Source organism: Amphibalanus amphitrite, unplaced genomic scaffold (assembly GCF_019059575.1).
Source record: "Amphibalanus amphitrite isolate SeventyFive unplaced genomic scaffold, NRLGWU_Aamphi_draft 000037F_arrow, whole genome shotgun sequence".
Classification (NCBI taxonomy): Eukaryota; Metazoa; Arthropoda; class Thecostraca; order Balanomorpha; family Balanidae; genus Amphibalanus; species Amphibalanus amphitrite.
In genome coordinates, this window is record NW_024881533.1 from 1157898 (window position 1) to 1185248 (window position 27351).

General features: G+C 47.5%; 1 protein-coding gene across 4 annotated transcripts in view; it reads left to right on the plus strand.

Annotated features, from left to right (window-relative positions):
- The window catches only part of LOC122372769 (protein PALS1-like), a 107807-nt gene that overhangs the window by 31823 nt on the left and 48633 nt on the right, over positions 1–27351 (plus strand). For 3 of the 4 annotated variants that reach the window (XM_043350330.1, XM_043350338.1, XM_043350346.1), the window contains 2 exons: positions 4836–4945; positions 9151–9208. In XM_043350330.1, coding sequence (XP_043206265.1) covers positions 4836–4945; positions 9151–9208 — 168 coding nt within the window. Of the gene's footprint in view, positions 1–4835; positions 4946–9150; positions 9209–18491; positions 18780–27351 lie in introns of those variants that run through there. The other variant, XM_043350356.1, reaches the window with a different exon arrangement.

The following is a 27351-nucleotide window of genomic DNA, read 5'->3' on the forward strand; positions in this document are numbered from 1 at the left end:
ACTCATTAGCCCGGCTATACAAGTTTCATTACAGTTTTACATGAATAACAAATTCAAAGCATATCGTTTGCTCTTTCAACGGATCGCAGTCGGTTGTTCATGGTAAAACTGAGTACTGAGTATTCTGTCGATACATTTGTTGATTTTGCTTGTTAAGTTGTTAGATGCTGTTTCCGCGCTGTGAGCCTTCGGCGTTTATACTGCCAACTGTGTAACTGTAGAGACCTTCACCTACAGAGCGTACCTCATTTCCTGGCCCCGGCTTCCTGAGGCAGTCCGTTCTGACCTTTGTGTTGACCCGTGTCCATTGGCCGCTGCGCCGCCGGCGGCTCCCCCAGCAGGCTGGCCAGGTGGCGCCGCTGCCCCCCGGCGTCCAAATCGATATCAGTCGCCGTGACCGGCCACGGGATAGTGCAGTTGGCCTAACGGCTTAGCGGGCTCCGTGTGCTGGGATTGCAGCGGCGACGATACCGGCGCAGGGGAGCGGCGCCGGACGCTGCGGCGCGGGGGAGCCAGCGGGTCAGCGGCGCGGGTGGGGGACGGGGGTGGGGGTAGCCAGCGGGTCAGCGGCTGACCGAGACGGGGCGACACCGGACGATGGTAAAACTGAATATGCTGAACGGGGATATAATGAGGCCTTAGTATTCCGTATAAGCATATTACCTTCCTTCAACACATGTGGTGACTCAATCACGAGAGTTCGGCTCAGTCTGTAGCCACCTTGTGAGTGGACGACCAGTGATTAATTAATTAGAAGCACTACTCCCGCTCACACAGGAGAACTCAATGCCGGTGCTGAGAGACAGCAGCCCCTCTCGGTGGTCCTAGAGCTTCCTATGAATAGAGAGTCGTGTGATGAGTCTGGCGACGCACTACACGCGGTCCACTTGAGCTAGGTCAGGCCCAGGGCACTGGAAAGCTGACCTGTTACACGACCTGCCAGCGCTGCTCCACCGACATTTAGACCGGACCCCCCCCCCCCCCCTACCAATTCATGCCTGGCCGTCCCCCAGAGTTGACAGGTCCAGTAGGATTGGGTGGGACGTCTTGTCACTGCAGACATGTTAGATGCTATAGTTTCGACTGGCGGAGCTCGACTTCACATGGTCTCTCAGGTCCAGCAGTCGAACTAAATGAACTTCAAGAAATCTGGGAAGCTTCCCCATGCCGACCAGACCTTTTCATGCCAATCGCATTGTTTTTAAATCAAATTATAGCATGCTGTAAGGTGCAAACATACTCGTATATATGTGGATCGCTTTGGTTTACCTCCTTACAACAAAAATATGTGCGCCGGAAATTGGCTGCACTATCTGGTCGCCACAGCCAATACGGCCGTGCTGTCGGTGTTCATTGTCTGCTCTCAGACCCATGAAGTGAATCATTCCAGTCATGTTTTATCGTGACGTTTAGGAATGACTGTGTTATAAAGAAGCAAAATGACTCTTGAATGGTTGCTTACTAAACCAATTTTCAGTACCTATACTGGTCAATACCATACAGGACACAGGTAAAGTGCAGCGCAAAACTGGTGTGACTGTAAATGTAAACCTACACATGGCTTAAATTACGTCACTGCAGAACGAGTGCATATGTACCTTACTGCATCCCTGATTGATACGCACTGATAAAAATGCTGGTTAGGAACGAACTGGTTGGAGGTTGCATCCCTCACGTGTTCGCTTCAGCAGTTGGTTTATTGTTTTAATGACGGGAAAACAGGGCCTTTATATAAATGTCAATGTGCTTTACGTAGCTGTGTGCGAAATCTGAGCTTAATCGGTCCACCCATTCTTGAGATACCATCATGCTATTTTAAAATCATCCTCACACCCCGCGCACACGCACTAGTCTTTCAACCCCCCCCCCCCCTCCAACCCACCCCATCGGGCCGTAAAGTAACCCCGATCGGTCTGGTGAATGGTTCCTGCCGAGTTCAACGAATGAGGCTATGGAACGCTCAAGACATGGATGTTTTATGTTGCTTTGATTCTGCCGTTGTTAATTAGCATTTACATGAAGGACCATGGTGATCACTGATCATGTTCAGATTCGTGTGCCCAGTCAAGTTGCGCAGAGGTTTATGGCTTATTCGCTCAACGTCTCGTGTTTTTTTTTTTTACACCAATCCTACGCATGATGTGAGTTCTGGTTAAATATCACAGCAACATGAGCTACCCATACGTGCACCAACGCTCTATTCCCACCGATTGCCTGTCTGCTATGACTAAAGGAAGGTCTCAAACGCAACGCACATGCAATTACTGCCCGACTTTCCATCAGCATTTGTAGGTGGACTTGCTGACAGTGACAGCATACCGGGTGTCCACGTCAAAAGTGTACCCAGACTTTTCTCCATATTCTATCTTAAAAACATCACACTCATGAACAATTGCCCTTATTTGAGAGCCAAGGCAATGGCAAAACATTTGCTATGCTTTTCAACTGTGCTCGACACTCTGCTGACCAGCGCGTGCCGTCTAGAGCAACTGCTCTATATGAGCCCCTTTGCGTCGGGCCACCGCCGGCAGACGGACCGTCTGGAGGTGGGTGATCGCCTGGTCAACCATGTGGGAAGGAAGGCGACGGATCTCGTCTCTGATGGCGTCTTTCAGCTCCTGGGTCGACCCTGGATTGCCGGCGTACACACAGTCCTTGAGAAAGCCCCGCAAGAAGAAGTCTATATAGGGCTGAGGTCGGACGAGTGGGGAGCCCATTCCACCGCGCTTTTCAAGCTGACGTGGTGGTCAGGAAAGTGCTCCTCCAGGAATTCCAGCGACCGTTTGGCGGTGTGAGGCGGCGCCCCGTCCTGTTGAATTCATTCTTGATGGCGACGGATCCCGCGTCTCCGCTTCAGCTCTCGCCAGAATGGTTCCAGTGCCGCCGAGACGTAACGTTCTAGCGTTACGGTGTTGTGTTTGTCGCTCCCCTGTCGTCTTCGAAAAAGAAGGGGCCGATAATGCCCCCTCCATGCCTCATTGCCACCCAAACCGATACTTTCTTGCTGTGCAGAGGCATGGTCTGAACTTTTTCTAGGCGATGGGATCCCCAGTGCACGGGGCATTGTGGGATTTCACATGCCACGGTCCGTCTGCCGGCGGTGGCCCGAAGCAAAGGGGCTCATATAGAGCAGTTGCTCTAGACGGCACGCTCTGGTCAGCAGAGTGCCGAGCACAGTTGAAAAGCATAGCAAATGTTTTGCCATTGCCTAGACTCTCAAACGAGGGCAATTGTTTGTGAGTGTGATGTTTTTAAGATAAAATACGGAGAAAAGTCTGGGTACACTTTTGACGTGGACACCCTGTATTCATTAGACAGTATACACATTAGCTACATGCTGTATCGTCCCTTCTCTAGCGATATTGCTTGTGAGTTGTGGGCTTTTTCACGAGCCTCCCTCGGTTATTCGCTATTGAGGACGAGGTTTTACGATGTCGTGAAACTTTCCATCGTATGGTGTACGAACCAAAAGCATCGTTTCGAAGCAGGTATATTGCGGACTACGCTAAAACTGCCCATGTAATGAACCCTTCGGAGATGCATTACCATGCTGGCAGAACAGGCCGCATGCACTTGGGGGTATACATGGGGGAGTAGTAGCTCATGCCTATTGTTGTTGTTACGTTAGGGAGGGTCGGAAAGCTGGCCATTTCTTGACCAACCGAAAGGTTGAGATGTTGAGTTGAACAGTGGATCCAATTGTATCGGACATTGTGGTCGAGTCCGTCAGGAGGGCGCGCCCTTGACGATCCAGCCTCTGCGACTGCTGGCCCCATGGATCTGAGAGTCGTGGCCATCCAGTGGCCCCCCTGTATCTCTCGGCCGCTGATTTGAGGGCCGCGGTATGAGCCGGCCCCTGGAGGTGGCCGGCGGAGCTGATAGGAGCGGCTGCACGGCACCGGTGGGGCGTCTCGGTCATATCAGAGTCGGCCGCCGACAGACGCCCCGACCCTGAGCTGGGGCTATTGATCCCGGCGCGTCAGTACGTCTGGGCATCAGCCGCCGCGGCGGCCGGGGCGAGCACGGGCGCAGTTCAAATGTGCAAACCACGACAGGACTGAGTGTGTCACTCTGGGCATCAGCACTGTGTTCAGTGTCCAGGAGTTCCGACTGCCACCTTAGGCAGAAGCTCCATGACATTATGCCTAAGCTGACAATCACTATATTCCGTCGGTTACTAGTTTCGGTGTTGAAACTTAAACTTAGTTTTTATATCACTTTAAAGGGACCCTCCCACCTTAACATTAGTTTTGAGTTGAGATAGCCAAGTTTGCGGCCAGGCTCAGAAACCACCATTTATCCTGGTCGCAACCCCCGCAGCTTTATGGTGTTCAAGAAATTTCTTCCCTTTACTTGCAGGGTGGGACCAGCGTGGTCCCTATCTCTTAACCATTACGGGAATCTGATGACGTCATCAGGCTTTCGAACGTCCGTTAAATGTTTGACTAAAACGTTTTGTAGCACGCGGTGGTATATGCTGCTTTGCGCGCAACAAATGCCGCACTTTCAAATAAAGTCGCTAGGAACAGCGGAGATCCCAAAAAGTAAACAAAAGTAAAAGTCTAATGTCTTGAAAACCGGTGAATATTTTTCGATGAAATTTGGTAGATATTCGTTTTTGCTCTTTCTGAACCGAGCGACATCACTTTCATGCCAATTCATTAACTTTTTTGAAGGTGGGAGGGTCCCTTTAATGCATGTTCGTAGTTTTTTAAGATTTTTTTTTCTAGACCACCTTCCATCGGGACTGTTTCAGACCTGAAACACGAACACTGGCTGTAGGTCTCACAGATCTCACTATTCCGACGTGTGACGCATCTCGTCCCTCTCGACAGGCTCGCCGGCCGACAAGGCTGACCTGGAGGTGGGCGACGAGATCCTGGAGGTCAACGGCAGGTCACTGGAGAACGCCACGCACACCGAGGTCATATCGCACATACACCAGGTGGGTGCTCCAGCAGCCGGCCGCTGGGAATGTACAAACGGAAAGGTCGCCCATATGTTTGTGTGTCACATCTGTTCCATTCCATTGTTTTGTGTTAAACGTTTGTGTATTTTTCTTAATTTTACGAGTAGATTTTAACCGACTCACATCATCCCACTGATCATCCATCCTGGTTATGAAACAGGTAAACAAATAAGCGAGCTTCATACCATGACATCTCTGAGACATTTTAAAACCACCTATTCAATTGATGATTCTTTTGAAGGAAAGCCCGTCACGATGCTGTTTAGTCCTCGTCTGCCGAGGGGAGAGGTTCATGGGCGCGGGAGCCGGGGGGCAGTGGGGGCAGCTTGCCCCCCTAACTTTAGGGCCGTGGGGGCGGTGCCCCCACAACTTTAAGACGGAATACCGCACTTTTTTGCAAATGTTTTCTTTGTTGTTGAAAAAGCCAAGGGATGAAAAATAAGTGGCCTAAAACCGGCGAGAAAACTAAATTTGGGGGTACCCTAGGTTGATCTCTATCATGGTGTGCCCCCCCCCCCCCCCAGTCTGAAAGTAGTTCCCGCGCCCCTGGAGAGGTTTGTTGCAGGGATGTGGAGCCGTGGAAATTTCAGACGGCTCCGGCTCCGGATCCGGCACCGGAGAAAAAAATCGGCTCCGGTTCCGGGTGAAATGCCATGGCGGCTCCGGCTCTGGCTATGGCTCCGAGTAAAATGGTCCGGCTCCGGCGGCTCCGGCTCCAGCTCCGGCTCCAATACTCAGTACATCCCCTATGCAATTAAATACGGGTGGAAGAAAAAAGACGATGGGATTGGTGCATGTTGCTTCTGTATTTGCATAACAAGGGTATTTTCAAATTTTGAATACCGCATGATTTACTGCCTTGAACTGTCAAACCAAACCAGGTCAATCATTTTTTTTCCTGTTCAAAAAAGAGGAGCCGAAGTCTCCTTGTTGACGGCTCCGGCTCCGTCTCCGGGCTATATTTTTCACGGCTCCGGCTCCGGCTCCGGGCAAAATATGCCGGCTCCGGCTACAGCTCCGGCTCCGGCTCCGTACCCCTGGTTTGGTGCCACCACCTGACGGGCTCCTCGAGATTGCTCAGAGCGCGTTAGGAGCTGAAAGTTTGGTTGCCTAACCCTTCAGTGACACCGGGTCTTGATACACCAATTGCATGTTTAGGTTAGGTCACTGACCTATAACTCCTAAAGTGAGCCTCTGCACAGTCTAAAAATGTTGCAAATTCGTGGCACCCTCTTTATCAGGGAATCTCTCACAGAGGGATAAAAGTGACAGGTCCCTACATTTAAATTTCTCCTTTTTATGAGGGTTTTCTGAGTTTAGGTCAAGGTCGCGTGACCTTATCATTTTGAGTCGATGGGAGAAGTAGAATATTCGTATGTTTGTCCCAGAAATGACAAAAAATAGTATACCTTCTATTTGACACACCTGGGCGACGGCGAACACAATGGTGCCAAAACCGCGGTGCTGCGACATTTATGGCAAGTTATTCATTGCCCAAAACCCGATCCCCACTTTTGGGCTTTTGGCCTATAACATCAGAGAAAGGGGCGAAACGGCGAGGATCGGGGTGGTCGCGTTCCCCTTCCCGTCGGCCAGCAGGACGCACGCATGTTTTGAAAACCAAACGTCCAAAACGTGAAATCTTACATATTCTTAAAATAACAAGTGTTTTAAGTGTTTTGTGTTAAAAATAACAAGTAAAGTGTATTTAAAACTGTGCCTACCTACCTGGCAGTGACATAGGGGAAAGTGGGGTAAGACGGGCACCCTTACCTTGGAGCCATTTTTCGGCCGGTTAGAAACAACATAGAGATGCGAAACTGAGTGAAAACCTTTGTTAGACATTTTACTTTCATTTGCCAGAATATGAAACTTAGAGCTGATGCAACAAATAAACTGAACCTATTGATGGTGTGAAGTGCTTTAGCGAGGAACATAGCGAGTATCTAAATGCGTGAAGAATCATTGATCTTTTCTTCGAAGAAGTAAAAACAAAGCCAAAAGTTATATTTGATGGGGTGAGCTTTCGGCTACATGCCTTCGTTAAACCAAAAAAATGGCACGATACAAAATACAAAATATGGTGTATTTTGTATCGTGTCATTTTGTTGTATCGTGTTCTTTTGTAGCGGGGCAATTCCATGACAGATCACCTAGGCATGTTCACCATGGCCTCTCCAATTTTGCTCAAATTTGGCATGCGAGTTGACCTATGGGCACTACTACGTCACAGTGAATTTCTAGTCTCTAGGTCACAGGGGTCATGAGATATGGGTCATGCAAATTTTAAGGTTTCCCGGAATATTGAAATATAAAGTATTTTTTATCTCTGCAACGGTTTACCGGATCAAAAAAAAGTTATATTTGAAATAATAAGCGCATAGTTAGGCTGGTGCGTCTAGCAAAAATGTGAACGAAACCCCAGCCCCCAGGGTCATTTTCGCTCGACGTGTCACTCGTCGCTGCCTGGCTCACTGACGCCATTCAACACTCATGCACATCTCACAGTTTCCTTAGAATCCCCGCCTGTCTCTGTTTTGGATAAGCATACAGCCAGCGACTCTGCCAGTCTGTTGATTTTGTTTGTGTTGGCATTATCTGCAGGTGTTCTTCCTACAAATAGAGTACGGTGAGCAGGCTGAATTGTTTTCACGGGGCGGGCGCCGGCCGTTCGGCACGAGTGTTTACCGTTGGTAGCCGGCTGTCGGACGGAGAAGGGCCGCCGCCAGCCGCCGGCCGCTGTTTGGGACGCCATCAATATTGACACGCCGCCCCGGCGATGGTGACGGGCCCGAGAGGTGGCACCGCTTCACCCATCCTCCGGCGGCGGCCGCTTACGTGACTGAAAACGGACAGCCGGCCGGCGCGGCCATCCGGCGCGAGATCAGGGATCAACAGTCGCCAGACCAATGGACGGATGCTTCCTCCGCTACCGCCTAATCCCCGTCGGGCCGGGGTGTTTGAACACCCCTCCTTGCAATCTTTCACAGATATCTTTAAAAAACGGTGCGTTTTCATGCATGTTATCTGCTTAAGATTTGCATCGCTGGTAACTGTCATTTGGTATGTACCGTTTTTGTTTCTGTAGCTTCTTTATTTACGAAGTTTAGACGGAGGGGGGGGGGCGAAAAAGACCCGTGGGCTCTGGTAGTCGGGATTACCCACGGGCTGTTTTACACGCTTTCAAGTAATCGCGGAAAACCGTCTAAGGGTCGCACTATTCGTGTGGTCCAAAGATAATCAAATATCCGATCAGTAGGGGCGGAACACCTTATATTCAATTAAGGGGGGGGGGGCACTGCCGACTTTTGGTCCGATTCTTTCCATGCAACGCCCATAGGGCTAATGTTAAAATGCAAAAATCAAAGGGGGACACGGTGCCCCGGTGCCCACCGCCTATGCATGTGAATGGTGTTGGTCCCATGCCTTATGGTGGGTGTCAAGGTCAAGTGAAGTTCAGGTCAAGGCCATTGACTCTTGATGACCTTGTCTCACTTTATCAAGTTCACATGTTTTCATGGTAGTTTTTGGAGCTGATTTCGAATTAGATACTCATTTCAACATTGACGAAGTAGTTTAAATGCATTCCTAACATGTTACGAAGCTGTTAGTGGTGGTTCACTCTTGACATCTTCTTTGAATAGCCAGCAAAACGCCTACTAATTGACCTGACAGTCTGACCTGACAAAACCCGTCCTGGCCGTAATACATACCTATAGAAATTAGACATCATCTATGCTTAAAACATAATGAAATATATGACAAATACGATTGACTCCGAAGTGTTTTTTTTTTTTCGTTAAAACATAATGTAAAATTCGTGATCAGCGACTCGACATAACATGCCTAACAACCTCACACCACGAGGTAGGCCCTGATTTTCCCGACTTTTGGGTCATTGACCTGACCTGAAAGGTCAACCAATGACAATGACCTAGGACCATAAGGCTGGGTATCATCGGCGCTTCTTCTCGTCACGGGCAACACGCTCGTTTTTTTTCGCGAAGCTCTTTACTCGATCAGGGGTCGAACGGCAGGGGTCCAACGCCCCCCCCCCCCCCATACGTTAGACGCTGGCAAAACACCAACACAGACGAGGGCTAACAAACCAAACTGTTTAACCTGTAGCTTATATAGGTATAATGTATTAGTACTAACTGTGATATGATCTTTCGTTTCAGTGTATACGCTCAAGGACAATCTGTTTACGAGTGAAGCGGAAAGCGGGCAATAAACTCGGTGAGTATTTCACTCCATCCATGCTGATTGCTGATATGAATGTAATATTCACTGACGGATCCCATATTTTGACAAAGATAACGGATTCTGCGAGTGCGAACCACCTACATATAGTGCGAGGCAGCGGCAGAGACTGTTCCAGTGGGATGGGAATGTCGCGATGGGACAGCCCTCTCCGCATGAGGGGCGGTAACACCGAATCTGCACGGAGGGGGGGGGGGCAGGAGGAGGAGGTTCCTCTATCTGGAGGAGGTTCCAATTTTCCCTCTTGGAACGAGAACGTCCCCTAATACTGTGTCAGTCAAAAGAGGCCAACTGAGACCTGTGTTGTCGAGAGGTCCTTGTCAGCATCTGGGAAATATCGATGTTGCAGCTTCTCGCTCCGAGAAGGCCCCGGTTCTGAAGCCTGAAAGCTGGAAAGGCTCCTTGTCTACCCGGGTGAAACTTCGTGGTAACAGAAGGCCACTAAAGCCTTTTTTGCGACAGACTATGCACAAATGGCCCGCTGCTGGGCGCCCCCTCTTCGTGCGATGCCTCCGGGAAGCTCTGTCCCTCCTGGACAAAATCCGTGGCGCTGCGGCTGCCGCCCTGCCGCTCAAGGGTATTGGAGAGGGCTTATATAGAGGGCCTATATACCGGAGAGGGTATTGTCCTAACGAGGACTTTCCCTCACCACGGGCTATCTGGAGGAGGTCTACTGGTGAAATAACGCAGACTCCTCCCCGCCACCTCCATGCTCCCCGAGTTCTGAGCCATGCTCCAGGCCAGGGTGGCTGCTCGGAGCTTTCGCTGTAGGTGGCGTTGTACATTTTCTCGTCAGAGGTCGCAGGCATGGGTACACCTAGATGTCGCCCTCGGCTGGGGCAATGCATCAGCTCGGTCCAGAGGCCCTTCGCGGCTTCGCCTGCCTAACCCGCGCCCCGCTGGGCTATTCAGCCATACGCGCCCTGCTGGGGGGGGGGGCAGATTCTGCCCCCCCCCCCTGTCTAACTTCCGAACCGATGGTCGTAGAAAGACGGGGAAAACGGCAATCGAAAGCTCTCATCAAGGCGGATCTTCAGAGCCCAAATTTTTTTGCTTAAGTAGGTCAGAGGTCAGGTCAAGGTCAGGTCAAGGGTACAAAATGCAAGTTTCTACAGTATCGGCCTTGCACCGTAGTTGCCAAAGAATGGACTGAGACTGATTGCCCAAAACGTGTTCTTAGACTACCAAGACAATATTCGTTGCATACAATGTCATTCAAAGGTCAAGGTCAAGGTCAGGTCAGGTCAGGTCAGGTCAGGTCACCAAAAACAAAATATAGAAAACGGCATGTGCGACACATGTTTTATGAGTCATTTTACTCATAGAATGCAATAGGCACACACAATAAGTGATATGGACCACCTCTGGATGAATTTCAGGTCGAGGTCAGGTCAAGGTCAGGTCAAGTGAGGTCAAATTTTGAAGTTGGTTGTTAAGGCCTAAAAAGGTGTCTATCTGATGCAGTTTTTCACGGCGAATCGAATGGTGCTATTTTTGTTTCCGTACGAGGTCTAGAACTTCCAAATTTCAAAATTTTTGTGTGTCATGACGTCATAAATTTTTGAATAGCTCCCACATTTTTGAACCGATTCTTCTAAAAATTGGTATGTAGGTGCACATAGACCAGTTCTCTGACATATATTCCGGTTTTATCGATACACTCAAAATTTTGGATTTTATAATTATTTTCCCAAAAAAGTCAGTTTTTTTTAAATTTGGGCCTAAATCCAAAATTTTTAAAAAACCGAGATAGCCATTTGATAGACAAAGTAGAATCACGTGTAACATTTTTTGTTACGTCTTGATTCCTTTAAAAATGAAGATGTTAGCGGCGTTTGAAATTTTGCCGTTTTTGAGGCGAAAATTGCGAACATGACGTCACTAAAACGTCAATTTCTCAAAAACTTTTTTAAGGATTTCGCTCAAATTTTCAGAGAACGTGTCAAATTGATGTATGATAAGGTACTGAAAGTTTGACGTCGCTGGCGTAACGCGTTTAGAAGTTATTGGCGAAAAAACGGGAGGGGGGCAGATTCTGCCCCCCCCCCCCCCAGCGGGGCGCGGGCTAACTTCGTGGAACTTTCAAGCTTTAAACCTTCCCGCCCGGCCTACAGGGAGATGCCACCCACTCGCCACGGTTTTCGGGATCGTTCGAAACGTTTGCTTTAGGTGACAAAGAGCTGAAGTTTTACTGACATGATTTGTACCTATTCAAGTAAGATCTTTTGGTTTCCCGTCTGCATTTGCATTGTGTAGCGTTCAGGTCAGGCAAGTTCACTCACCTATGAGGTCATATATGAACTCTTGCTCTTAACTCTTGCACGGTGCAAGAGTATGGTATGTTTGCAACACTCGTCTCCGTGCTAGGGAATCGTTAGCAGGGAGATGCAACTTTCAGGAAGTACGTAAACGCTTATGACTCCTTACAACTCACTTATATCTTTTTCATAAGAGTCATCTTTGGACACGGCGCGCAACGCGGCGACTTAGCACCTAGCTTAGGATGCATCAATTTCGCATTTTTTGTGAGTGTTTGCCTTTTGGAGGTAAAAGTGGAAGTTTTTGTTTGATTTATCACATCGAATCAGCTAATTCACTACAGCAGACCACTCGTTGACCCCAGGTCAAATCTGAGAACATTGCTCAAGAAGAACTTCGGAAGAGCTATCGAATGCGCTTCTCTGCCGCGCTGTAGCCTGCACATACCTAGGTCTATTCGTTCCCGAGCTAGGTTTTCGCCTTTATGTGAAGAGTCGTCAAAATCGGGAAACAATATTCGTGATAATTTTACTTTTGGTGACTTCCAGTGACCTCAGCGATGACCTGATCGAAAAGTTGCCTTATTGATTCTGTATGGTCTTCTAGAAAGCTTCTAGTCTTCTAAAGTCTTCTAGAAAGTAGTTTTGGACCTTTTATGCGTCTCATAAGCTTTCTTACTTTCCGAGATAGCCTGGTGCTCGCATACGCTCCACCTCCTCCCCCTCCCCCACGGCAAGTTGGCTGAGACCCTCACCCGGGCGCGGGTTACCTATATTTCGCTTAACCTGCGCCCTGCTGGGTGGGGTGAGGGGGAGGGGCGTTTTACGTTTCCCTCACGCGAATATCTCAAAAGCGCCGCCGTGCTTGTCACACTTAGGTATCATACATATTTTCTGCAATGTAAAAATTTCAGGCCCAGGTCGTTTAATATCAGGTCATCAGCCACCAGGCACCAGGTCACACCTCAGAAACAGTTCCAATGTTTGCCATAACTTTCTACCTATACCGACCGGCGACAGACTGTCGCCAGCTAGGTGTAGGTAGGTGCTGAGTGTTATATAGGTACCGACTAACGCATTGCTTCGAAACTTTTCGCAGTTGATAAGGGCAACAGTGCCTACTGCCTGTGTATAAAATATAGGTACCTAGAGGAAAGTGGGGTAAGACGGGCACCTTAACTTTGGAGCAATTTTTCGGCCGGTTAGAAATATCAGTAGAAACGGGAAACTGAGTGAAAACCTTTTTTAGACATTTTACTTCCATTTGCCAGAAGATGAGACTTAGACCTGATTCAACAAATAAACTGCAGCTATTTTGGCAAAACCTTGCAAAAACCCGTCTTACCCCACCCCATGGGGTAAGACGGTCACATGGGTAGGGTAAGACGGCCAGCTTCTTTCACCGACCAGCACAGCTCGCAACAAATGCCCGAGATTAGCCGCATTGATACAGTCGCTCGTTGGTCTCAAGTGCTTCGGAAATGGCAGTATACGAGATTCGTGCAGAAGGCGTATGCTCGCATATACACCCTAGTTCAGAAGCCTCGTAGCGTCGTTTTTCACATTCATTATTCGAGAATAAACTGTGCCGAAGGAATATTGCTAGCATGTCTGTGAGTATCGGAATCGAACACAGGGGCGTAGCCAAGGGGGGGGGGGGGCCATAGGGGCCATGCCCCCCTCCCCTGGAGCCCAAAAGGGCCCCATCGCGGTGTCATAAGTACGGTAAGGGGCACAATAAAAGTAGCGTAAGGGCCCCTCGGGGCACTCCACTGGGTTCGCGGGGGCCTTTCGGGCCTGAGACCTTGTCGCTATAGGGCCCTCTGGGCTCTCTTCATTGGTTATAAAAGGGCCCTTCGGGCCTGAGGCTTTGCCACTGGGCCCCTCGGGGCCCTCTCCATTGGGTTCGCAGGGGCCCTTCGTAATTTTAAGGTAGTTAAGCTAATAACTACGTCATGAAATTAAGAAAATGTTCGGCCCCTTCGCCCACATGAGCCCCTTTCGGTTTGATTGCCCCCCTCCCACCTGAAGAAAATCCTGGCTACGCCCCTGCCCTTAGACGGCTTACATGACCCTCAGACGGCTTACGAGGCTCTCATGGGCTGTAGGGGCCTTTGGCGGTCTGAAGGACCCTCATCCGACCTACGGGGCCCTCAGAACCGGCTGAGCGACTCTATGAAGCTATTCGTGGGCCTATCTAGCAGGGACCCATGGACTGCTTGCCCCTCATTTGTAACACTTTTTTCATTTTTTAAATATTTTTTTTAAATTTATTTCTGGCCCCCTCCAAAAAATAGTGAATGAAATCCGATGGCTTTTTGGATTTTGAGGGGGTTTAGGTACCTTGGGCCCCTGTAAGTTTGGCCCCCTCCTGGAGGAAATCCTGCATACGCCCCTGATCGAACATATTCTTATTAGAAATGCTTCTTTTTTTACTACAGCAACAAAAATATTTTCACCATTACAGACCCATTGGATTCATAGTTGCCCGTCTTACCCCAAACTCAATGTCAGAACGATTTTTCTCTGTGGACAATTTGATGCAGACAAAGTAAGTCCGCGGTAAATGAACACTGGTGGCATATGAGTGTACCACAAGTGATTGCGAGTTTTTAACTCTATAACTCTATAGTTAATTATATATTAACTCTATAATAGTTATAGTAGGGGAGAACGGGGTAATTTGGCCGGTGGTGTAAATTGGCCGCCCCCACCTGTACGATATCTGATTAAAAGTGAATGGAATAACTCTAGTCTCTATTCATTTGTCATGGGTAGAACTAACTCGAGGACAAATGTCAAAACCTTCCCCCTCATAGTTTTATTCAAAGTGAATAAAACGTGCATTTCATTAGAAAATGGTAACTTTTACTTCCGTTTAAAAAGTTGTATAGCATGCAGTATTTGGGATATAAACGAATTCCGACATTATAGCGCAATTCTGCGGGGCGTTCAGCGGTTCCAAGAGCAATTTCATTGAGTTCTGTACAGCTATGACGACTTTATAGACAAAAATTCTAAAAATGGCAATGGGTTATTTGGCCGGGACTAGCGGGGCAACTTGGCCGCTGCGCTCAGGGTCGCTTTGCTGGGACGGCCGAGTTGTCGTGGTCAATTACATATACCATCAATGACATAATTCATGACCAACTTTGACTACCTTGCTGCCTTATTTCCTATTGGACAGCTGTAAGGGCATGTGACGTCATCAAAGATAACCAAACATTTTTGCTAATAAATTCTTACAGAAAAAGATACAGCCACGCAAATGGTCTCATTGTGTTCTGCTCGTCAAGGCGCATCGAATGATATACATGATGACCTTGAAATCACGTGAGCTTGAGGTCAAGCGACTTGAGGTAGCGTGACCTGAAGTCAACCTATGACCTTGACCTCTCGAGGTCAACACATATATGTTTCGATGCGGACTGACGAGAGAATTACAATGCTACTTTTAGCTTTGACCTAGCTTGATTACTTCAATATTATTCGTAAAAAAAACTGTGATCGCATCTAGAGCCGCTATTTTGACTATTTTCGACCCCTGTGACCGCTAAGTCAACCTCCGAAATGCGTCAAATGCGTCGTAGGACACACGTCATTGCTGAATGTGAAGCTGACTCGCCACTAACAAAAAAATACCGGCCTCAAACTAACACCGGCCAAATTGCCCCACACCCCCGGCCAAATAACCCTGCTAGTGGGGCAATTTGGCCGCCTTGCACGACTTTGTAATGCGTCACAATTTCAATATAAATAGTAACTCTATCATTTCAAGATTACTGTCCAGTAAAGTAAAATGATTGCAACACCTGTCAGTGTTGAGAAAATGCAGAAATGTGTTGTCAATTTTATGTTACATCGTTTTCTAAAAAAACGGCCAAATTACCCCACTCTCCCCTACTCTATTATAGTTAATCTATATTAACTCTATAGTTAGTGCTGCACACAAAAGCTTGCGCAATACATTATGGATGTTTTCAAATAAATGAGTGTTTTTAAGAAATCAAAATAAAAGATTATCGACTGAACACAAATTCACCAGACTTCAATGGTGGTGTGTAGTGGGAAAGGCAATTCTGGTCCTAATTTTTCTCGCTCGTAGCGCTATTGGTTTGGTCTGCAGAAGGCGTTCCCGTCTTACCTACCCTGCCCGTCTTACCCCACTTTCCCCTACCGACTAACGCATTGCTTCGAAACTTTTCGCAGTTGATAAGGGCAACAGTGCCTACTGCCTATGTATAAAATATACCTTTGTCTCGGAATTTTTATTTCGGCGACCTGAGGTCAGGCCAGTTTTGCGACCTCTTCATAATAAGCCAATGGGAGAAAATTGAAATGCGCCTCTTTGGACGGACGTCATGCTAAACACTCTCAAACACCTGGATGGGATGGTGACAGGTGCAAATCAGACTTGTAAACGACTCAAATTTTTTTGAGTCGATTCTTTGTTTGAGTCTGGAAATTTGAATCGATTCATCAAACGACTCATGATGTTAAATTTAATTTATTCGAATCAACTCATGACTCATCAAGTTCCTCGATGAAATGATTCGAATCAACTCATGACTCGAGCAACTAGCCAACGGAATGATTCGAATCAACTCATGACTCACACATTTTGATGAATCGATTCAAATCAACTCATGACTCACACGACATTTTTATTGAACTTATTTCATTCAACCCATGACTCACTATAGGCATTTGTTGATTATTTGACTCAAAGCTATGATAAAATGAATATGCCGCATACCACAATTGTATTAAGCAGCATAGTAGCCTTGACCAAAGATTCAAGCAGCTACCTAGTAGGACTAGGTACATAGGTACCTACCTTACACCTACCTATCTTCAACACTCAACAGTCAACAGTGCAATGTCAGATAAATTTGTAAGTAACTCTGAGAGACAATTATAAGTAAGGACTAAGGAGTAGCATAGTAACCTATCTCTTATTATTACCTAGAAAGTCTTATTTGAAAATTCAAAAGCACAAGTTCCGAGAGGCATTCATGTTTTTTTTAATCAAACTTTTTCTACATGATAATGAGACAAATGTTACTACTTCTTACTTATCAGATAAAATTATTCAAACAGTACAACCTCCAAAATAGGATCAATCCCACCTGTGAAACATTTCAGCATCAGCAGGGACTCCATGGGCCACGAGGAGGCCATGACCTTGCATGAGTGGCTCAGGCCTCAGAATCAGATATGATCTTGAGTTGAGACTCATTGAAAGTAGTTAATGTAGGTATACAATATACATTCTCCAAACGGCACCTAGTTTAGCAGTGCCAACTGGCTGCCAGCTAGATAGAGCCCATCCGTCACTTACCATTTATGTTGGCTCAACGTGGAGATTAAAATGAAGGAATATAAAATAATATTGTTTGTCTACAATTTTAGATTAAAAATGACGTCATTGAATATTAATCGATATCAAGAGCACCGGAGCACTGGCCAAGTGGCTCTTTTGGTAAAAATAAATTGTTCTTTCTTTCTATGCATCAAATAAAAAATATTTTCAATTTTTTATTTGTCATCGTATATTTCTATTTTTCAACAAAATTACTCGTTGACTTCATATTTATCGAGATTCAGACGTGAAAGTTATCAACTGCGCCATTAATGTAGTTTTCTTAAAACATACTATGGCTTTCACATTCTATTCTCGAATTCATGACGTCACTCATAGTACATATTTTAGGCGAATGGAGATCGCTGAGGAAATATTTCAAAGCCGCTCCTTTACATTATTCTGAAGATTCTATGATGTCATAAAACAAGTTTCTTTTTAAACTTCTATTTCATGGAAAAATGTGCATTTTGTGGTTTATTGGCAGTTGAGCATCGCAATTTTGCGGTCTATAGGTGAGTTTATTTATATTATAGCATATCCTATAGGTAGTTTATAGGCTATAGGTAGTTTGGGCGTATTTGACTCTATAGACGCCCAAACTCTTATGCTGTTGATTGATTATTGGGACCAAATTGGGACTGGGAGAAGGGGAGGCAGACGCCGCAGGTGTCAATTCTGACTTCTGACATGTAAAATGTAGGTACCTAGGTAATGTAGCAGGCACTTGGTTTGGTAAGTGCCTACCAACTGCCAAATGCTTTTGGCTCATTAGGCGCCTGTGCCTGAGCCTCTGAGGCTCTTGTAAGTCTGAAATATGGAGTTAAGTGATGGCTAAAGCTGAGGGGGTGATCTAGCATTGATTATTAGGGTGTTGATGGTGACTTGTAAACGACTCAAATTTTTTTTGAGTCGATTCTTTGTTTGAGTCTGAAAATTTGAATCGATTCATCAAATGACTCATGATGTTAAATTTAATTGATTCGAATCAACTCATGACTCATCAAGTTCCTCGATGAAGTGATTCGAATCAACTCATGACTCATCGAAAAACGGTTTGATTCTGAGTCGATTCACGAATCAACTCAGAGTCGTTTACAAGTCTGGTGCAAATATAAAGTAGGTAGTGAATCAAAAGAATGCACTCGCAGCCCATCCCCGCTTTATGCCCTTGAGGCCATCTAAGGTCAAGAAAGGTACCGAGATAGGTAGGTATACATGATGTGCTCAGCTCGACGATACGGATCGACTGATTAGTGATCCTATGCACCACGACCTTTTCAGGCCAGGTCATGACCTTGACCTGAGGTCAAATTTAACTCGTTTTTTACGATCAGACATAGAACAAAAAGGCTTGTCTTAGGCTGTTTTGTATAATTAATATAATCATCACCGCCACTCACCATTTGTAGAAACCCCTACTCTCCGCCGCACACCTGGGCCTATAGTGATAGTAGGTCCCTTCCTCACCCCTCGCCCCTCGCATCGCGTAGCCCCGCCCCGTGCCTCGGTGCCGCGGGGTCCCGCCGGCAAGCGAAGACACCTGTGATGCTTCCTCCCCCACCGAACAGGTGGACTCGGCCGCATGCCAGCGACGCCAGCGCCGCCCCTCGGCCGCAGTCGGCAGCACGGCGCCGGTGCGGAGGGAGGGTCGCGGGCGCGGCGCGGCTGCCATTAGAAAAACAGGCCGGTCGCCGCTGGCCTCTGGCGGCGGCAGCGAGAGAGAGTGACGCGGCGGCGTGGGGCCGCGGCCCGGGCTGGTGCCTTGGGCTGGTGAGGTGTGACGGAGCTGGTGCCGGTGATTGTGTGGCTGCTATTGGTGACACGAACACAGGACAGTGGTGAGCCCCTCGGGGCCATTTCTGCCGAGACTGGCTGCGGAGATAGTCTTTGTTCGCGAGTCTGGTATGGTTTCTGGGAGCGACAGGTGAGTTGCGCAAGGGTTATATCGGTTGGGGTGGAATTAGGGCGGTATTCCCAACACTAAGTCAGGTAGATCGCTGCCCCTCCCTTCTTATGAAACTGAGTCCCACACATTTGGTAGGTACTCGACCAGTGAAGACTGCGGTCTGGAATCGTAAAGGTGTTACCGACCCAACTGAACGCAGTTTGTCGGTTACCTGTATGTTTGGCCTCCGGAATCACATCGGCCATTGGTATGTCCGGTCCGGGCGCAGAGCGAGGAAGGGATAGGCGAAGCGCTGTCCCTCACCGCAGGGAGCGGGTATCTCCGCCAGTGCACGCTGCTGTTCCTTCAGCCGTGCTGTGACGGTGCCGGGGCGGCGCCCAAACTCCGGCGACGAGCTCTCTCTGCGCCCAATTCAAATTCACAGTCGACACACTACACAGTGCTGCCCCGGCTAGTGGCTGGTTGGTATAGCTAATACCCAGCAGCGGTCGGTTCACATGGTTAGTTCCAAACACTGGTCTGGACGCTGCGGCTTCGAGTGTCGGTCGTCCGTTCTGGTCACACCATCACCAGTCGGGCACCGAACGGAGACGTAAAGCGCTCTTTTCCTCGATGGAAATCATGTTTATTCACTAAAAATGTTATCCATATTTTTGCCCCTCTAAACCTCACCTACTTGCACGCTCATTTACCTGGTCATAATGCACCTCACTTCACACTTGACCTTCAATCAGGCATCGGAGTTGCATTTGAAAATTGCCCCGAAAAATGCCCCAGGTTAAGGTCATGACATGACCGAAAATGTCACGTGACATGTTTTATGGTGGTTTTCAATTTCAAATGAGATTCGCAACAAATCAGTAGAGAAGTGGGTCAAATTCGTCGCATCAAGACCGAAAATTTGGGTGGTGCATTGAACATATCAGCTTTGAATGCATCCTGCTCAGGAGCTCGATGACTTTAGTGACGTGAGACGTCCATCCTCTATGACGTCAAGCAAGGTAGCAATGCAAAGATTATGCATCAGATTCGTACTCGGCGATTGTATGAAATTACGATTATCATGCTTATCGATTACGATTATCATCGATTATCATATTACGTATTCTTAGATCATTTATGGCACAGCTTCCATATTTCCGCCATACCATGTTTTCTGCCTTCGGGTTAGGTCACGTGACTGACCTGACCTCAGGTGACTTTTATGAAAAGTCCGAGATGTAGGGGAGAGAGGTCATATTGCGCCACCTTAACCCTATCCTGGCGGGGGGGGGGGCCTTTAAGGCCCCCTTCAGGTTTTTCTTGTGCCATTGCCAAACGCCGCAAGACTGAAAGCTCATACTCGGTGACTTTTTCTAAACATTCATTGCGCACATTTTGACAAAAAAAAGTTGCCGGGTCAGGTCAGGTCAGGTCACCAGAGGCGGTTTGGTGACCCCACCTCAGAAAAGTTTGCAATCACGCCAGAGCTAGAGTTTTTGACCGATCAATTTCTTCTCTTCAGGTTTTAGTTAAGGTACCAGTATGTGCAATTTGTATATCTCAGAATTTTCATATCTGTGACCTGAGGTCAGGCCAGACTCGTGACCTTTACATTGCAAGCCTATGGGAAAATATTGAAACGCCTCCTGCTTCGTGTAAACGAGTCAAAACCACCCAATTCTTTCAGTATTATGGAAGATTATCTCATCGGTGATGATCCTGGTGCCGCTAATTGACAGGGGCACCGGCAAAGGTCATCTGAGGTCATGTGACGTCATAAATCGTTTTTCTGTCAATAAATCACGACATGATGGTGCTAAAGACTTGTAAGTGGTACCAAACTACTCGCCTGGTCAAGGCGCGTCGTTTGGTATGCAGCATGACCATACCCCACAACCTCATTGATGAATGACCTGACCTTGACCTGAGGTCAAATTTCAAATTGACCTGTGAAGGTCATCACATACTTATTTCGCATCGCCTCGGCGAGAGCAACAAAAAATGTATTGGTTTTATGTCTCTATGTTTCTTAGTTTAAAAGTTATAGGTAGGTAACTAATTCCAAAACATTTTATCGTTGATGACCTCTGGTGACCTCAATATTGACCTGACCTGAAAATGTTTTTTGTAAAAGTTGTAGATCTTTAAACGACGTATCAAACGCCGTTTGCCGTTTGTCGCTGCGATGTGTAGTTTTTGAGATCTGAAGGGGGGCCGAATCGCCCCCCCCCCCCCCCGCCAGTTTCTTGTCCCGGCGGAGCCCGCCAGGAATAGGGTTAAGGATATCGGCCTATTGCGGCTAAAGTTGACCAGCTGTCATGTTTGATGATATCTCAAATTGTACCTCAGTTATTTTGGCATCAAATAACAACTCCCAATGTGTATCACACCCAGAAAAATTACCTAACAAGAGAAAAGCTTTCCGGCACATCTGCAAAGGGCGCATTTACGGACTCCCCCATCAAAAAGCGCCCATGCCTCTCATGTAAAAGCGCCCTATTAAAAACAACGGTTTGCCACCTAACTAAGTAGCCTATTTGAACGTGTCAGCCCATTAACCATTTATGCTGTGAAGGCTAAGGTAATGGTAAGGTGAGCGCTCTAATAATCAAAGTGTTCAATGAACTGTGTCCCAACCACCAGATGCTGTTTCTCTGGGTTGAAGAATAGGGCGCAAATAGGGTGGGCGCAATTACGAATGGAACACATTTTTCATGAGCTTCAAATATGGCGACGACAGCGAAGCCACTGTGGTGATAAACTTTCAAAACTACCATTCTACCATTAAACGAGCAATTAACAATGATTATTAGTTGAATCACTATCTCTAAGATAAACCATGACACTAGCAAAGGTCGAAATAGACTGTTTCGCGTAAGAAAATAGAGGAAATCACACAAAATGGTCTGCGAGAAAGCTGAGACACCTCACCTGCCCCCGTGGACCGGAATAAGAGCGAGTTATTGGTGGTGAAGTAAATGCACACATTCGAGTATTCGTTCGAATCGAATTTTGGGCAGGAGGAAGGTGTGGCGGATTTAAGAACATGGCGCAATATGACCTCTCTCCCCTATAAGTTTTTGGGTTATGGCATGACCTGTACCAAAATTTGACCATCCGAATATTTCGCATGCGAAATATTCGGCAGTAATAGCGTGCATCCGCGACATTTTTGGACCTCACAGTGTGCACAGGTCACTTATGACAGTCAGTGACCTGATCTGACCTGAAAATGTGGTTGGATGGCTGGGAACAGGTTTCAAGTCAAAGGTGTGTATAGCAATGCTCACCTCGCCATCGCATAATGCGCGTTTTAAGCAGACTGATAAAGACCTCATACAGGGGTGCACACTCCTCGGCTGGGGAGAGTTAAATAACTTTTAGTCTTCACAGACATGGAAATTCAGCTTAATCGTTCGGAGAAAGCCACATCTATCACATTTTCAATGGACAAGTGCCCTTTACTGGCTCCCTCCCGGGTCTCTCGGACCGACTGGCCGGTAGGAGGCCACCTCAGTGTAACTTACCTCTGCCTATCGGTCGGTATAGGCACGATGCCTCTGTAACCTGCGTATAGTTGGTGTAATATGCGACCCTCCTGTCCACAAACTGCCTCTGTTAGCTGGTAGGTATCCGGCGGGTCTTACGCTGTCCTTATATGGCTGGTCGTGGTATCCGGCAGGTCTCACACAGCCTCTGTGTGTAGGTATCCGGCAGGTCGAAAGACTGCCTCTGTGAGTAATTGACATGACCTGTCGACACGCTGCCTGTCTGTTGTAGGTATCCTGAGGTCTTCGCTGTCCCTGTGTAGTTAGTAGGTACCCGGAGGTCTTACGCTGCCCCTGTGTAGTTAGTAGGTATTCGGAGGTCTTACGCTACACCTCAGTGTAGTTTGTAGGTATTCGGAGGTCTTACGCTACACCTCAGTGTAGTTAGTAGGTATCGGCCATTGGGCCGTCGGACCGGTCTACTGAGAATGAGTGACGTCACACCAGGAGGCGCCGCGGTCCATGTCGGCGGCCGGGCCGATGTGGCCGGACCGGCTCCCCTCCCCTCCCCTCCGGCCGCCCCTCTCCCGCCGCCCTCCCCTCTCGGCCGGATGCGGCGGCGGCTCGGCGGCTCTCGGCCGGCGGCCCGCAGCGTCTGGGAGACTGCAGCGCCCGCCCGGCCCCTAACACACCGCCGGGCTGGGACGCCGCGTAATGCAGACTGCAGAGCGTCGCGCGCTTGAGGGGTGGACGAGGGGCGACGGGGCCAAGGCAGGGATGGGGATGGGAGGTGGGGTCAATGCCAGCTGATATGGAACCTGATACAAACACTGACGGATCCTGAAAGGCGGTCGTGGACGCTGCGCCTGCGGGGGGGGGGGGGGCATATCTCTGAAAAAGTTCCTCCAAATTAAAAAAGTCATCGGATTTCGATTCCTTATACGCATTGCTGGGCAGTATAAAACAAACTTTTCCTGATGCAAGCTGTTAAGTTTTCGTTTTAATCCTCGAAATGGTGCAATTTTTCGTCGATTCGGGCACTGCGGGGAGGGGGGCTTTGGCACACCCCCTGGATCCGCTAGTGGACAGACTTCAAACCTGGCGTTGTAGGCCCGCTGACCCATTATTCCTAGCATGAGTCACTAGCTGACCGTTGATCCCGACCACTAACCTCGGGCCCCTATGGCGGCTGATCCCAGTCCTGGGCCTCGTTTCATAAAAGGAATTACTTACGGCGTTCCGTCAATTATGCCAGATTTGGCGTATTTTATGCCAATTCGGTTTCATAAAGCCGGAGACCGGAGTAATTCACGCCATCGAAAGTACGGAGCTTCATTTACGGCAAATGCTCGATTCCGGACCAATTGATGCCATTTGGGTTTCATAAAACGACGTAATTAACGCCAAATATTTTATCAAGCTCTTGATATCAGTGGTGTAAACTACGCATAAAAATGTTGCGTGATTTTGAATTAATGTGAAGATTCGAAGCTAATTTTTAATATATTTTATAATGTTGAGCCCGGTGAGGAAGAAAGAACAGCCAAAATGAGGAAAAGAAACTGCAAATCTTCTGTACCAGTCGCTTTTTGTGGCCACACTATCGGAATTTTGTTTATTCGCCGCGCCGCGCCACTTTCGTAGTTAGGCACTTCTGCTTAGCTGGCTTTCTGCTGTTTTTAATATATTGTTTTAATAAAGGATGGTCATCAATATCAATTTTGTTTGTTCATCAATAATTTTTAAGATTTAAATTCAACATAATTGTTTTATAGATTCTCGTAAAAAATAAGTGTTGATGACATGAAATTGTAATTTGTAGGACGCTTGATAAATTACGGTAACTACGCAAATGTGCTTAGTTACGGAGGTGTAAACAATTCCAGTTGTGGCTTTGTGAAACGGATTTATTTGCGCTCCGTAGTTTGAAAGGGTGTGAATTACGGAAAGGTGTAAGTTACGGCAGAGTTTTATGAAACGAGGCCCTGAATGCAGAACCCGCAACCCGTCCTGACGGATTCGATCGCCGCGCCGGTGTGGGATCCTCCGAGCTGGGCACGGTGCCTGTCCTCTGGGCTGGGTAGGTATCATCCGCCCTCAGAGCTTGTCCTGACTGACTGTTCGTTCCCCTGGCTGGATCACAGGGCCTGCCCTGGCTGTCCGTTTCCTGGGCTATAGTACCTATGCCTGTCCTCCGGACTGGGTTAGGTGTCGGCCCTCAGAGCCTGCCCTGACTGTTCCGAGTGTTCGCTCCCAGTGCCTGTCCTGACCGTCCGTTTCCTGGACTGGGCATACGGTATATCTGTTCACCAGGCTGGGTTAGTGCCTGCCCCGCCGTGCGTCGACTGCCGTCTACCGTCCGCCGGCTCGGCCCGTGTGACAGTGATTGTCCTGACTAGGCCTGTTCTCTGGGCTTCTGCTCCAATCCCGCTGTGCCCCGTCTGCCGTCCGCCGGGCTGCATGGCAGTGCCTGTCCTGAGTACCGGTCCTCTGAGCCGCGTTACGGTACCTGTCCTGGCTACCTGTCCCGGCTACCTGTCCTGGCTACCTGTCCTGGCTACCTGTCCTGGCTACCTGTCCTCCGAGCCGCGTTACGGTACCTGTCCTGGCTGCCTGTCCTGGCTACCTGTCCTGGGCTTCGTTTCATAAAGCTCTGCCGTAACTTACACCTTTCCGTAATTCACACCCTTTCAAACTACGGAGCGCGGCGGTACACATGGAGGTCCCCGCTTCAAAAATTAGTTAATCCCTATAATATAGACATCATTCTATAGAGAAACTCATGTTTAGTAAGAATAATGTGGTTTCCAGTTATCTGATCGATAATTTTAAGACCAAAAGCTAACTAATCGTATTCTTACCACGATCTCGGTGGAGCCGCACGACGGTCTGTTGTCAACATGTCAATTGTCGTTCAATACCATTACGCAGAAATGTAGTATCTTCATAAAACCCAACACACTAGGGGGACTGTGGGAAACCGGGGTTTTGGGTGGGGGGGGGGGGTACTATTTTTTATGAAAAAGTGATAGATATACACAAATAATTTTGGAATTTCGGTTCTGTTTCAATAGAAGAGAATTCGGTAATTTTCTTTTTCGGTAAAGCGCCTCACGAGATGCGCCAGATCTGTCGACGAATGATAGCGACTTTTCTGAAAAAGTCTTCAGAAATGTTTCGTTCGTAATTATTTTCGTTCGTGCATTTTCTTTATTTTCGTTTTTTGGTCCGTGCATTTTTTTGTCTCTACATATTTTCATTTTTCGTCCAACATTTCTTCGCCCGTACTGTACATGTTTTCGTCTGTGGCCAACTCGTGGCGAAGCAGTGCAGTGCCGAAGGCAATGCCTTAGGAGAGATTACAGGCAATAGTAAATCAAATATTTTTAGGTTAAATGGTTATGTATCTGGCTTCAGGCCGAAGGCCTGAAGCCTGATGCATGACCACTTAACCTGAAAATATTTGATTTACTATTGCCTGCAATCTATTCCTGCCAGTAACTATTTCCTTAACCGGTAGGCAAAAATCAGTAGGTTAGGTTAGGTTAGGTTAGGTTAGGTTAGGTTAGGATTCCCGGTAGGCAAGAATCAGTAGGTTAGGTTAGGTTAGGTTAGGTTAGGTTAGGTTTCTTTATGCCTGGTAGGCAAGAATCAGTAGGTTAGGTTAGGTTAGGTTAGGTTTCTTTATGCCTGGTAGGCAAAAATCAGTAGGTTAGGTTAGGTTTATTTAAGCTCTGTAGGCAAAAATCAGTAGGTTAGGTTAAGTTAGGTTAGGTTAGGTTAGGTAAGGCTCGATAAGGTTGGGTTAGGTGACATCTCTTTGAATTTCATCGAGTAATAATCGCTTTTCTCAAGTTGAAAGTTGTCTGCGCTTTAGACATAACAATATGAGAACCTTGGTATTGTTTGTCATTTCTGGCTGCGATAAAAAATTATCCACGCGAAACGCATCTGATATTTTTGCAGCCTTGATTGTTTATAAAAACAGATTGTGCTCATCCGCCGTAACCAGCATGGCGTCAGCGTCGGTTGCGAGGGGTGAGGAATGTGGTGTTTTGGGGTCAATTTTGCCAGCTTTAAATGGTAAGCTGTTGCATTTTACTGGCAGGGAATGTTAGATAGTTGGATTATAGCATGTTGTGATACTAATTGGATTCATATAATTAAAACGAAAACGCTTGGGGACCTCCGTGTTTCCGACCCGGAGCGCAAATAAAGCCGTTTCACAAAGCCACAACTGGAATTGTTTACACCTCCGTAACTAAGCACATTTGCGTAGTTACCGTAATTTATCAAGCGTCCTACAAATTACAATTTCATGTCAACACTTATTTTTTTACGAGAAATTATAAAACAATCATGTTGAATTTGAATATTAAAAATTAGTTACGAAAAAACAAAATTGATTTTGATGACCATCCTTTATGAAATCAAATTATTGAAAACAGCAGAAAGCCAGCTAAGCAGAAGTGCCTATCTACGAAAGTGGCGCGGCGCGGCGAATAAACAAAATTCCGATAGTGGCCGCAAAAAGCGACTGGTACAGAAGATTTGCAGTTTCTTTTTCTCATTTTGGCTGTTCTTTCTTCCTCATTGGGCTCGACATTATAAAAAAGATTAAAAATTAGCTTCGAATCTTAATATTAATTCAAATTCACGCAACATTTTTGTGCGTAGTTTACACCACTGATATCAAGAACTTGATAAAATGTTTGGCGTTAATTACGTCGTTTTATGAAACCCAAATGGCATCAATTGGTCCGGAATCGAGCATTTGCCGTAAATGATGCTCCGTAATTTCGATGGCGTGAATTACTCCGGTCTCCGGCTTTATGAAACCGAATTGGCATCAAATACGCCAAATCTGGCATAATTGACGGAACGCCGTAAGTAATTCCTTTTATGAAACGAGGCCCTGGTTGCCTGTCCTGACTCCTGGCTACCTGTCCTGGCTACCTGTCCTGGCTACCTGTCCTCTGGGCTCGGTCAGTGCTTGTCCCGCCGACTGCCTGGCGCTTACCGCCGACCGTCGTCCGCCAGCCCGGATGAGTCGGCAGGCCGGCCGGGCCGCGCGTTGCGTGCCGTGCACCAAGGTCAGGCTGCCCGGCCAGCGCGGCGCG